General features: G+C 40.8%; 1 protein-coding gene across 1 annotated transcript; it reads right to left on the bottom strand.

The window, feature by feature from the left end:
- Positions 1-1,005: 1,005 nt before the first annotated feature.
- On the bottom strand, positions 1,006-13,364 carry LOC146960380 (endonuclease domain-containing 1 protein-like). Its single transcript, XM_085772426.1, has 5 exons — positions 13,260-13,364; positions 13,086-13,177; positions 2,111-2,228; positions 1,810-1,972; positions 1,006-1,235 (listed from the first exon to the last, which is right to left on the bottom strand). The coding sequence occupies exons 1-5, from the start codon at positions 13,332-13,334 to the stop codon at positions 1,006-1,008; spliced, it is 678 nt and encodes a 225-aa protein (XP_085628552.1). The 5' UTR covers positions 13,335-13,364.

Genomic DNA, 13,364 nt, shown 5'->3' with positions numbered 1-13,364 from the left:
ACAATAAAGTTGATTCACCTCTTGTAAAAAGTTTTACATCACAGCACTGTTTCATGGCGGCCAGCAGAGGGAGCTCCTGCCTCAGTCATCAGAGGCGTCATGGTAACGGATGAGTTCAGCATCAACATAACAATAAAGAAAACCTTAAACCTTAAACCCTAAAAATATATTAGTAGCCTACAATAACACATCAACTGTCTGTACTGACTTGTTTTCAAGTAAACCAAAAGGCGCTGTGTGAATGTGTGTGAAAGTGACCAACAGTGTAAAGCGCTTTGAGTGGTCCAAGAGACTAGAAAAGCGCTATATAAGTGCAAGTGCATTTACCATTTACCATCATCATGATCATCACTGAGAAAATTAATAATGTTAAACCTGCCAAAGTGGACCATCGTGTACATGGAAAAAAGTACTCTGTAATCCTCTTCATCATCATCATCATCTTTTATTGATTTAAATCCTTGGAAAACACACTGAGATTGAGAATGCTCATTGGCAAAGCTTCAGAAATACAGAAATCAATACAGTGATAAATAACAGAAAAATACATGTCTTAAAAGAACACACTAGATTTAACAATAATGGCAGATGTTTGTAATGAGAGCAAGAATGATTAATATGATATAGACAATATAAAATTGAAAGCAGTGATAATTACAGTTAATTAAGCTAAAGTTATGCTAACTCAGGCTCTGTTTTTACAGGAAGAGGAAACATATGATTTTGATGTAAAAAAAAAAATACTAAGTATCTTTAAGATTTCTGATGAAGAAGATACGGGATTAAAGCTGGGGAAATACATTTTTCATTTCCTTTAGCGGACAACACTTGCACAATTTCCTTCACCAATGCTGAATTATGCTTTGTAGTTATTTAAAAAAGGACGATGGATTCTTGATTTTACTTTGTTAAAGAATTCTTTGAGTTTGTTAAGGGAACACTCCACGACTGTGGTATCTATATTCCTCACATGTGCACCGCTCTTATACGGCTTACCGTTGTTGTTCAGGCAGCAGTAGGCCACAAGTAGTCAGGGATGTTGACACGTTTTTGGTTATTTTTATCTTTAACCCAATTATCTTTGGAGGGAATCGCACCGACCAGAACATAGGCTGTTTTGCAGCCATTAAAAATGTTCTTGAGTTTTTCCTCATAGGCGTTCCAGGAACCACCGTTCAGTCTGATGTTCTGTGGAACCATGTTGGTCAGGGTGAAGGTGGCGCTGCAGCCATCATCTGTGAAACAATAAAGAGATACATAAAGTAGACAATAAGTCTTGTGGATATGTTGAGTCCTGAGAGTCTACAAGTGCCCAGCGCTCACTGGCTCATTCTGTTTGTTGTGGTTGTTTTCATTGTTATTCATCAGAATGCATTGTGGGTAGTCCTGAGGTCTAAAGAACTCTCTGTCTGTCTCTCCTTTCTCTTAAAACATCTCCAATTTTTTTTTAGCCCTTTAGATCAACACTGTTCACATCCAGGTGCATACAGTGTAAATGCTGATGTTTATATTATTATTTTGTTTCTCTGAGTGTTTTATTCTGAAATCTGCTCTATTTTTATTGGATCACTGAGAAAACAGTCAGCCAATCAGAAAGAGAGGCTCAGAGAGGAGACAGAAAACTAGACTGAGATGATTTTTGGTTCTTTAAACCACAATGTCTTGTTATGAATCAATACTCTAGAATAAAACACAAAGAAGAAAACACGAGACCTTCAATTCGTAACCCTAAGTGTTAAATACACAAATTTGCAAAAACATACACAAACAGACAAACAAACAGTAACATCCAGCTCCAGTCTTCCTTACCTTTATGGTGTTGATTGGGATTAAGGTGACCACGGTTGTAATCCTTAAGACCATTGTAGTCCGAATCTGTCGCCTGTCGATCTCCCACAGAGCCTTGATAACTATATTTGTGCTTCAAATCGTCCTCCCACATCATGTTCTTGTCCCAGTTCTGATTTACCAGCTACAAGGTGGAAGATTTACATCAGACAAATCTCAGATTCAGTTTCTGTGTTACTGGACAATTTTATTCAATAATTTACTGAAAATGATAGGTTGACTGTGTGTGTGTGAACTGTGTATTTGTGCATGTGTGACGTACCTGAGGCTCAATATACCAGATATCTTCCCGGTGACATGTACCATCATTCCTCTCATATACATAAGCAGAGTAGACAGGAATACGGTTGGCTGTGTCGTACCGTGTGGCAAAGTGAATCCTGTTTGTGCAAAGATTAACTGAGACACTTTCAAATATAACTTAAATTCAGATTTAACTGAGTTAAAAGAGTTGTGACTTACTGGTTTTTAAATGTCTGGCAGATGTGTTTATCGTTGTTGGCGTCGCCCATCACCTGTGGCTCTGCTCCTTTGTAGAAGAACTTCTTACACTCACCCTTAAAGAAGAAACAGACAAATATGAACACTTACAGTTTACCACTTATCATGTGTTTTTAAACGTTAACAAAGAAAACACAAACCTTAACATTTGCAACAAGTTTTGCGTGAACGGTAAACATGAGTGGAAGAAGGAAGAACACAGTGAAGCTCTGCATCCTGGATGGAAACTGTGAATCACGATCGTTGGTCTGCACTAATAAAACAGAGTAGAAGAAGAAAAATAGGATTCTCAACAGGGTGAAGTGACAATCTACCACTGTATGGAGGTGTCCACCTGTCTCTACCTTATATAGAGTAATTAGGGGAAGTGAAGTGCTACAGTTTTTTTTTTTTGATTGCATAAACACTAACATAAAAAGTACTATTACACAATTATCAAAACCTCACACTCGAGGAGCAAAACATCGGCTCAGATTTGCACCAGTAGAAGCACAATGTCAGCCTCAGACTATTTGCAAAATGATACACTACAGTGATTTGCAAAACATTATACACATAATACATTAGACACAGAAGTCAATCATGATGTCACTTCCTTGCAATGCCAAAACACTGACATTCAAATTACCACACCCATAAACACAATAAAAAAAACAACAACAACAAAAAACTGTATCTCAGATGGAGAATTCCCCCAGCATCACAGGTGATATCCTCATTGGCAAGACAACGTGTGAAGTCTTGAATGTCAAATCCATGCACAGCTCCAGTATCACTTTGGTCCCAGGCCTCCTCCATGGCCTGAATGAAGGTTACCTGAGCCTGGGCCCGGAGACTGAAACTCTCCAACACCATGCCAAGAAAAACTGTGGATGGTGTTGACACCAGTTCTGGACCAGAACACAGCGGTGGAACGACTCATTGATGACAATGCATTGCATCTGGTGCATTTCTGGCTGCTTCCATTTTGGTTGAAGACAGGTGAACTCACCTGCTGAATTTTTATAGTGCTTAACTGGGAGTCACTAACAGACCTGCATTCTGGGAGCGGAGTGCTCTGGTCGGACTGTAAGGAATGATGAGTTCTTTCAGATAGGATGGAGCTTTGTCATTAAAAGCCTTGTAAGCTAGCAGAAGGATTTTGAAGTCTATTCTAGATCCAATGGAAGTCTTTTGAGCAGCAATCCATGGCTAACACAATCAAAGGCGTCATTGGAAAAACAACAAACAGAGCAGCACAGTGTTTCTTCTGGTCTAAAGCATTACAGATGTCATCAAGCACAGACATAGTTGCGGTTATGGTGCAATAGGCTATATTATATTAGTATTTACCAGATATTGTTTTATCTGAGAGTTTACTTGAATTTTCTAATATTTTAACTAGAATGGGCAATTTTGATATAGGGTGATAGTTGTTTAAGTCAGATGGCTCCCCAACATTAAAAAGTGGTACAATGATGATTTCCATATTTTGGAGATGACATTCGTTTGGAGGGGTCAGATTAAAAATATGAGAGATGGGTTCAGCAATAAAATCAGCTGCACATTTTAATAGATAAAGGTCCAGATTGTCTGGTCCAGGTGGTTTTCTTGGATTAATAGCTTTAAGAATTTTCCTTTTTTTTCACACATGGGACAGGTTGGAAGAAGAAGTACTTTTTAGTTGTGGCAATGTGATATGAATGAGCTTCAACAGCTGGGTTTGAAGGTTTTTCATCAGTATAAATATTGGAAACAATCCCTTCTTTGGAGATAATTTCAGTCAAGATAGCTATAATTTTTTCTGGTAAGCTTGATTTGATTTTAGTAAACCGGCCTGATCACAAACCAGTCTGCCATCCAGTACTCCCATTACCCTGGCCTGCTCGACTGGACAATCCCCATTTATCACATATTCCATGTTATAAACTCTGAGGTTACTCCTGTGTTTTTTCCCTGTTAAAGGGTTTTTTGGGGGAGTTTTCCTCAGTCAATGTGAGCGTCAGATGTCAGAGGATGTTGTTATGATGCTGTGTAAAATCCCTTAAAAACTGCTTGTAAAAATGTGCTATTCAAATAAACTTTTATTGCCTTTGAATGTGATTCTGTTGTTTTCTTTCATGTGACAGTATCGTGTCCACCTGTCTCTACCTCACATTTTGTCATAAAATTCTTGAACACAATATGTAATAAACTTTGCTATTTTTGTAATTAGTTGTTACATATTGCATCAGTTATTACAAAATGTGGGTGTTGCACTTTTTCTGAAGAAAAATGCAGTAATTTGTTGCATAAACCACCAAAATGAATGTATGCTTAATTATATATTAAAAATATTATGCCATCAGAACAACATTGACTTTAAAGGAGCATTATCGCAAATCCAAATTCTTAATTCGGCCACTAGATGGAGCCAGGCGGAGCATATCAGATATAAACAAGTGGGCAGCTGTCAGAGAGAGAGAGCAGCCCCCCCCCCCCACCCCCCCCCTCCTCATCATAACAAAGACAAATGCTGCATTTGCCCCACGGACACTATACTGTTGGCGATTTTTTTTGTAAATTTAGTTATGGCTCCCCCCGACCCATCTTTTGCATATTTCAGCTTATTTTATGCTATTACTGTATTACTGTTTATGGGTGTGGCTATTGCAATAATGCTCCTTTAAGCATACCAGCATGAATCATGAATAAGAATTCATCTTTAAAACTAGTAGGATGTTTCATTGGTGAGGAGTGGACTGTTGTCATGTAAATAAAATTTGAACATGTTAAGACACTGCATGATGGACTTACAATGAACTGATGTTGCATGGCGAGAAATTTGCCATGGCGCCACAGGCAGACCGTTATGTGTAAACATCAAGGGGGCAGTTGTCGGTCTGAGAAGTGAAGCTCACTTCCGCGTTCAAAAAGCTGCAATCCCCTGGGCTGTCGCTGGGGGCTGGCTCCAGAAGGGAGCAACTCCAATTGAGCCCCATGTTAAAATAGCCGATTTTACAGCTTTAAAAAACATATTTACAGCCTGGTACATTTCATTTTTTTGGTCTCAACCGATAGTTTCTACCCCCGCACACACTCTGAGGGGGGTGAATTTTTTTTTAACTCTACCGTTTTACTGTTATTAGGTTTAAAGTTCTGGCCAATTAGGGCGCAGAACCGTTGAGTGACAGGTCCGGCGACCGCTGCTACGAGGCCAGTGGGCGGGCTCTCGGCCGGCCAACGGCCGCACAGCTCCAAATATGGCAAGTAGAATCCAACATGGCGCGGCTCAAACCCCCGTAGTAGCGGCACAAAACAGACTCCCCCAAACCAATGGGTGACGTCACGGACGCTACGTCCATTCTTTTTACAGTCTATGGTAAACATGCTCTGTGCAAATGCATCAAACTTGTGAAAGATGGGATAGATTTGACAATTTATGAAGAAAATAAAGTAACTTCCTTTTTTAGGCCACAGAACACAGAACACAGAACTACATGGCAGGTAGCAGTTCAGAGTAGTGCCCCAAGAACAGAGTTTGCAGTCCCTTCTTATACCCCACTTTATGACTCTGGTTACTTCAGAGCTAATGGTGCATTCCAGTTGTACTGGGAAGTCGGATTTTTCAAGTTCCCACTCAGAAATTTCACCTGGAATGCACCTTGAAGTCGGAAATCCGACTCGGAAAGTGGTACGAACCTCACCAACCCCAACTTGACCACGTCATAAAAACTTCATCCAGAATGGCTGCGCCATACATCAACAGTAGTGAAAGCTCTTGTAATATATTATTTATTAGCATGTCTGTTTTGTTTTTGTGAAATTAAATAAGTGGTACATGTAGTACTGTCCAACGTTTAGCCTATCTGTGGACATGGTACAGTATGGTTTAAATACCGTTCTATGCGTTGTTTTCTACTGGTATTGCTAATAACAGCTAACAACAGCTAACAACAACAACAGGAGGTGTACATGTTTTCCGACTTGTTTACTGGACCGTCAACTCGGGTGTGACGTAATTCCCAGTAGAGGCTGGAATCGGGCCGGGTACCCGCTCGGGTCGGGCAGCCCGCTCGGGTAACGGCCGAGTTTTTAATGAATTTATTCGGGCTCGGGTCGGGTCGGGCTGCACGACGGACTGTGATGAGATAAACGTTGACGTTCCTCATGAGCGCTCATTAAGCATACTTCATGAAATGATGGATGGCTGTTTTTCAGTTGGTGAATTAAAACGATGGACGGGCGGTAGCCGCCTTACCTCCTCCTCCACTACCGCTTCTCATTTCAAATAACGGAGAGGGAGAGAGAGAGAAAAGAGAGAGAGAGAGAGAGAGAGAGGGGGGTGGGTGTGTGTGGGGGTGTGTGTGTGTGACGGAGGGTTAGTGACTGTTATGGAGCTGTTTTGGACCATGTTTGTAATTTATTTTTTCCTGGATTATATTTTCTAAAATTGCAACAAACAGGGAGTGTGTGAATGAAAACTACCACGGTCTGCTCTGCTTCCCGTTTACGCATCGCCTCCTTCGGATGCCGAGTGTGTTTATTCGTTTTAATAGCCTACATGAAAAATGTAAGAACAGGAGCCGCTGGACCCTCTACGTGCTTTTGACTGGACTGTGGCGCCGTCTTTTAATGTTACAGAAAATCCTGCATTATGTTTAGGTACAAACGTAACCAAGTATTCACCCATCTTTTAACTGGGTAGTTGTGTCTCCAGTCTGATGTCGAGCGGACGAGCGCACAGCTGATGTGCTTCCATTCCAACAGACGCACGGATTCAGTGTGGACAGAGAGCTGGCTCGCGTCTCATCAGGAGAAGCTGCGTTGCCGCTGTTTGTCGTCATTGAAAATAACGTGAATTTTGCATAATAATATTTCGGGTATCGGGTCGGGTCGGGCCTGGTTTTTAATAATTAATTCGGGCTCGGGTCGGGTCGGGCCTGAAAGTCTCGGGCTCGGGCCGGGCACGGGCTTAATTTCCAGGCCCGATCCACCCTCTAATTCCCAGCTACAACCTCTGACTTCCAAGGTGACTGGAACACACCATAAAGGCACTTCCAGTTTGGAATGTGGAATGTGGAATGTGGAAAATAAAGGGTGCATTCACACCTGTGGTTTGTTTGCTTTGTTCCGTTTCAGCAACTAAACCAATACAACTGTTGCATTCCTTTTGGGGGGTATTTTGTGTTCACATGGTAAGATTTCCAAGCGGTCCAAAGCTGTAAACAAATGCCATGCGCTAACCAACTGTTCTCTTATTGGTCAGAACTCTTACCAGGGAAAAATAAAAAAACATGGAAGAGTTGTATCAAGGGCCCTGATAATTAAAATCCAATCCGAACCGCAGTTGGATCCCAGACCCGACCCAATCTGATATGACAGCTGAATGACAGCCTTCAGCATAGACGTTGTAGGATGACTTAGTAGAGGTGACTTTCTAAGTCTTGCAGAGAAATATGCCAAATGTAGCTCAAAATGGACTGCCAGGTAGGACAGATAGGGAGGGCAGAGGATGGGGAAAAAATGCTGCTGCTAATGGTAGCAATCTTATCGATAAAAAATAAAAGAAATTTATCTCAGTCATCATTATGCTGCGTTCACATGGACGGCAGACGGCATGCCGGACTCCATGTTGGATTAGTGGACGAGAGAACGGCGGTAAAACTTAGGGGAGCACGGCAAAAAATACTGTGGACGGCAAACGGCAATGCCGTCCCAAGTTCAAATATTTTAAAGTAACATTGCGGAGTTTTTCGGCCTTAAAATAATGTTTCCAGACTCACTGCAATGGTAAAAAAATGGTTAATAGGATGAATGGTGCTGCCGCCACAGCCTGAGCGGGGTCGCGTCGGCTGAAACTGCACTACGAATCACCGCCCCCCCTCCTCCCCCCCTCCCTCTGCGTCGAGGGAGAGACGTGGTGGGTAAAAGCGAAACTTACGGTTCCCCTCCGGTCGTCGTTGCCGCGGCCTCCGCCGCCGCCCCCCCTCCCCCTCCCGCCCCCCCGACCACCCGCCACACAGTCTCCTTGCAAACGTGGGAAATACTGTCGTTTATTAATGGGAATAAACGCTGGATGCGCTGGCTGATATGTTTCGTTTTCGTTAACTTTCGTTTTTCCCACCAGATGGTGGAAGCACTGAGCTGAAACTCCGCAATGTTGCTTTAACTTTTGCCGTCTGCCACGACGGTATCCTCAACCAAACGTGACGTGTGAGTACGAGTATGTTGACAGTTTGTTTGTTTTTACCGTTCCGTCCAGTGGTATTTGCCGTTAACCGTCTGCCGTTTGCTGGACTCCGTGTGAACGTAGCATTAGAGGAAGTGACCAAGTGTTAACAAACAGGGTGTTATAACAATGAGCATGGCTTGTGTAAACTGATTGACTAAATCATTACCTCACATACAGTGCCTTGCAAAAGTATTTTACTTTTTCGACACATTACAACCACAAACTTACATCTATTGTAATGGTACTTTATGTGACAGAAGAAATTGAAGGGCCAGCACTCACAAAATGACCTTTAGGTAGCTTTAATGGAACAGGTGGCGAGTACACTGAAGAAGACTGTTACTGTTGAAACGTTTGTACCTCGCCACCTGTTCTATTAAAGCTACCTAAAGGACATTTTGAGAGTGCTGGCCCTTTGATTTCTTCTATGCTTATTTGAGCCATGCACCCATTATAGATTGACCTGAGAGAGTGCTTGCTGATTCCCCCTTTCTTTGATTTTATGTGATAGACCAACACAAAGTAGTAGCACATAATTGTGAGGTGGAAGGAAAAAGATACATGGTGTTCAAGGTTTTGAAAGTTCAAGTGGTATGAATAATATCATACATATTTTAACAGCAGCAGAAACTACAGCCTCCCACTTTATTGTAAAGGTGATTCACCTCTTGTAGAAAGTCTTATATCACGGCATTGTTTCATGGCGGCCAGCAGAGGGCGCCTCTGCCACAGTCATCAGAGGTGTCATGGTTACGAAAAAGTTCACCATCATCACAACAAATAAATTGAACTCAACAAACTTATGTGCATGTAGAAAACCTTTAGTGCAAAATATATATATATATATATACATTAGTACAATAATAGAATCAACTGTCATAGTGGCTTGTGTTCAAATGAACCAGAAGGCCACTGATGCATCATAGGTAGGAGGTTTATGCAATGTCCAAACAGTGTTGCTGCTTATACTCTATATCTTTATCATTTATTTTACAAACAAAGAAACAACCAACCCACAGGCCCACCCAGGTTCATGCTGGTCCTAGACCTTCATACAGTATAACTTGATGTGTTCATAGCATTACCTACAAATAAACAAAAATACTGATTAACCAAACCATCTTTGATCAATCAGGAAACAATATAAACAATATAATAGATCATAGAGAGTTGTTGTTCTATACAAATAGTCACTATTATTCTTGATATCATCAAAAATCATACAAAATATGAAAGAGCTCTTTAAAAAATAATCTGATTGGACAGTAAATATAAACACATGCTCGCTGCTGAGGAGCCTTAGAGCAAAGTAAAGACGTGTGCGTTCACTCGTCTCTCCCCAGACAGATGAAAGTTTAATCAAGCTGAGCTCAACAGGCGTCTCTTCCTCCTCCTCCTCCTCCTGCTGCTGCTTCAGACCTCCTGAGATAATCTTCATTAAATAAACTCTGGAGACGACAGAGTTTTGACTTCACCTCCGTCAGCACCTTGATGCTGCAAAAGATGAACCAGAGACTGTAAACACACCAAACCATTGTCAAGGTCAGAGTCTGGCCTTAAATTAAGACCCAGCAGGTGCAGGCTCTAATGCCCCATGTTTATGCATTAGGAAGTCTCTGTTCTGACTTCCTGAATACTGTAACTACTGAGTGTTGTTTTTACTGATGGAAAAAGGTTTTTACTTCTACCTTAGGTTCAACTGAATCATGTACATGGAAAAGACACTCTTTAATCATCATCATCATCTTTTTTTTTTTTTTAAATCCTTAGAAAACACACTGAGATTGAGAACGTTCATTGCAAAAGGTTCAGAAATACAGAAATCAATACACTGATAAACACTGGAAAAATACATTTAGTTAAAAAACGGACTAGATTTAAAAATATTGGCAGATGAGCAGATGTTTGCAATCAGAGCGATAATGATAACTATGATACAATTAAAAAAACTATAAAATGACAATTACAGTTAATTAACTTTTCAATTCAACCTGTAAATTTTGTGTTGTTACCAATGAGTCAACCTGAAATCCTTCATTTCAATAATGTGGAGCAAGAAGCTAATGTAATGGAGGGACCTCATGGTTTTGATTGAACGATCTACAGAACCAGTCCTGTTGAATGCAGGTCAGGCACCGCCCCGGGGTGGATGAAGATAGTGAAACATTTGTGGACTGAGATCACGTTTGAGTTAGAGCCTTGAGCTAAAGGTAGCAGTTAATGTAGCCAATGCTGGCTAATGCTAATGCTAATGGTATGACTGGGGTTAACTTTATTGCTCGTGCAGACCCTGTGGGGACATCACTTAGACAATTACTTAAACCATAGTTGTGTGGTGCATTGCAGTTGTTGAAAAAAAGCTCTTTTATTTTTGGTTCTTTTGTTGCAAGGAATTCTTTGAGGCTGTTCAGGGAACACTCCACCACTGTGGTATCTTCATTCCTCACAGCGGCAGCACCGCTCTTATATGGCTGGTCGTTGTTGTCCATGCAGCAGTAGGCGTGCCACAAGTATTCAGGGATATTGACACGTGTTTGGTTCTCCTTTATAACCCAATTATCTTTAGAGGGAATCGCACCGACCACAACATAGGCTGTTTTGCAGCCTTTAAAGGTGTCGTTGTGGAGTTTTTTCTCATAGTCGTTCCAGGAACCACCGTTCAGTTTGGCGTTTTGCGGAACGATGTTGGTCAGGGTGAAGGTGGCGTTACGGCCAAGACCTACAAAACAGTAACAGAGAGACACAGTAAATTAGACAAGAAGTTTTGTGGATGTGATGAGTCGTGAGAGTCCCTGAGTGCCCAGTGCTCACTGGCTCATTAGGCTGCCAGGCCTCTAATGAGCCACTATTCTTCTTCTTCCTCCTCCTCCTCCTATAGGGAATCCTACTTCCCAACCATACACAAAAAAATCACCAAACTTTGCACAAAGGTCCAGTCCTATGCCAGATTTGTGCAATAAACGTGTACATTTAAAAAAAAATTGAAAATTCCTAGATCAGCTCGCAACTTTCACCAAAATGTAGCCCCAATACTTTAGAAGCTTTTGTACAATTAAATCCAGTGCAAATGATGAAGTCCATCACTCTGTATTTTTCAGAACTGTGAAACTTATTAAACCTTTCTTGTCCCACAAATTTGCTACACTGCATATCCAGACCGTCCTCCACAAAGTTGACACCCAGCTTTTTGATATTTGAAAAATTGAGCCTACAGTGCATGAAAACTTTTGACTGTTAACAGCACCTATAGACATATACCAGCCAATTCTTGCTAAATAATTTTTCAATCTTCCTGACAATATTTAGGAGTCGTGGTTGATGAAGTTTGGCAAATATGAGAATTTTATCTCAGAAACTAAAATTAAGAAAACATTTTCAATTCTGCTCTCACGGGAACAATGGGAGTCAATGTAAGAGTGGCATTTTTAAACATTAGCTTTTCTCTTATGAAGCAAAACACTTATTCTTGAAAACAAATCAGCAACATGTCCATGCTGTCACAGTGCAATATATGTTTTATCAAAGGTCTCATTTCCAGCCAATTAGCTGAATGACTTAGGAAATGGTTCTTGGTGTCAGAGGTTGTGAATTAAAGCCTCAGCTGAGGAAGAATTGACATTGTAATGCTGATGTTCTTGTTGTCTTCCTATTTTGCCTACTCAGAATTGCCTTAACTTTGTCCAAAATTGCCTGGCCCCGACCATTGCTGTGAAGCAGCTTTAATTGTCGTGGTTAACCCTAACCCCAACCCTATTCACTAAAATGCATAGTTGGTATCCCTGAGGTCTAAAGAACTCACTGTCTGTCTCTCCTTCCCCTTAAAACATCTCCTATGGTTTTTTTTAATGCAGATGTAAACATTGTGTTCGTCCAGGTGTATTTAAATGTAGATGTTTATTTGGTTTCTCTGTGTGTTTTATTCTGAAATCTGCTTTGTTTTTATTGAATCACTCAGAAAACAAGTCAGCCAATCAGAAGAGTGTCTTAGAGCCAACAAAACAAACAGTAACACCCAGCCTTCCTTACCTGCATGGTGTAGATTGGGATTGAGGTGACCACGGTTGTACCCCTTGTTTTTATAAAGACCAAGATAGTCTGAATTTGTCGCCTGTTTATCTCCAAAATAGATTTTATTCCTTTTCTTCAACTCTTCCTCCGTCATCATGTTCTTTCCCCAGTTCTGATCGACCAACTACAAGGTGAAAGATTTACATCAGACAAATCTCAGATTCAGTTTCTGTGTTATTGGGACAAATGTAATCAATAATCTCATTTACTGAAAATTATTGTTTGATTCCCATCATTTCATATTTCTAACTGTGTATTTGTGCATGCGTGACGTACCTGAGGCTCAATAAACCACCGTGTTTCCCGGCCCATTTCATTATTCTTTTCATATATATAAGCAGAATAGACAGGAATACGGTTGGCAGTGTCGTACAGCGTTGCAAAGCGGTACCTGTATGTGCAAAGATTAAGTGAGACACTTTCAGTTTTACGTTTAACTCATATTTGACTGAGTTAACAGAGTTTTTTGTCTTACTGGTTTTTAAATCTCTGGCAGATGTGGACGTAGTCTTTGGAGGCATCAACTTTTGGCACAGATTTTTCATAGAAGAACTGATCACACATGCTCTTAAAGAAGAAATAGACACTATGAACACTTACAGTTACTACTTATCATATGTTTTTAAATGTTGACAAACAAAACACAAACCTCAAATTGTTGCACAACTTCTGCGTGCACGGTGAAGAAGAGTAGAAGAGGGAAGCACACAGTGAAGCTCTGCATCCTGGACGAAATTGTGAATCACGATCGTTG

Source organism: Trachurus japonicus, unplaced genomic scaffold (assembly GCF_045865225.1).
Source record: "Trachurus japonicus isolate A0001 unplaced genomic scaffold, Traja_1.0 AP030428.1".
Classification (NCBI taxonomy): Eukaryota; Metazoa; Chordata; class Actinopteri; order Carangiformes; family Carangidae; genus Trachurus; species Trachurus japonicus.
The sequence above is the reverse complement of the archived record's forward strand: the minus strand, read 5'-3'. Positions and strand labels throughout refer to the sequence as shown.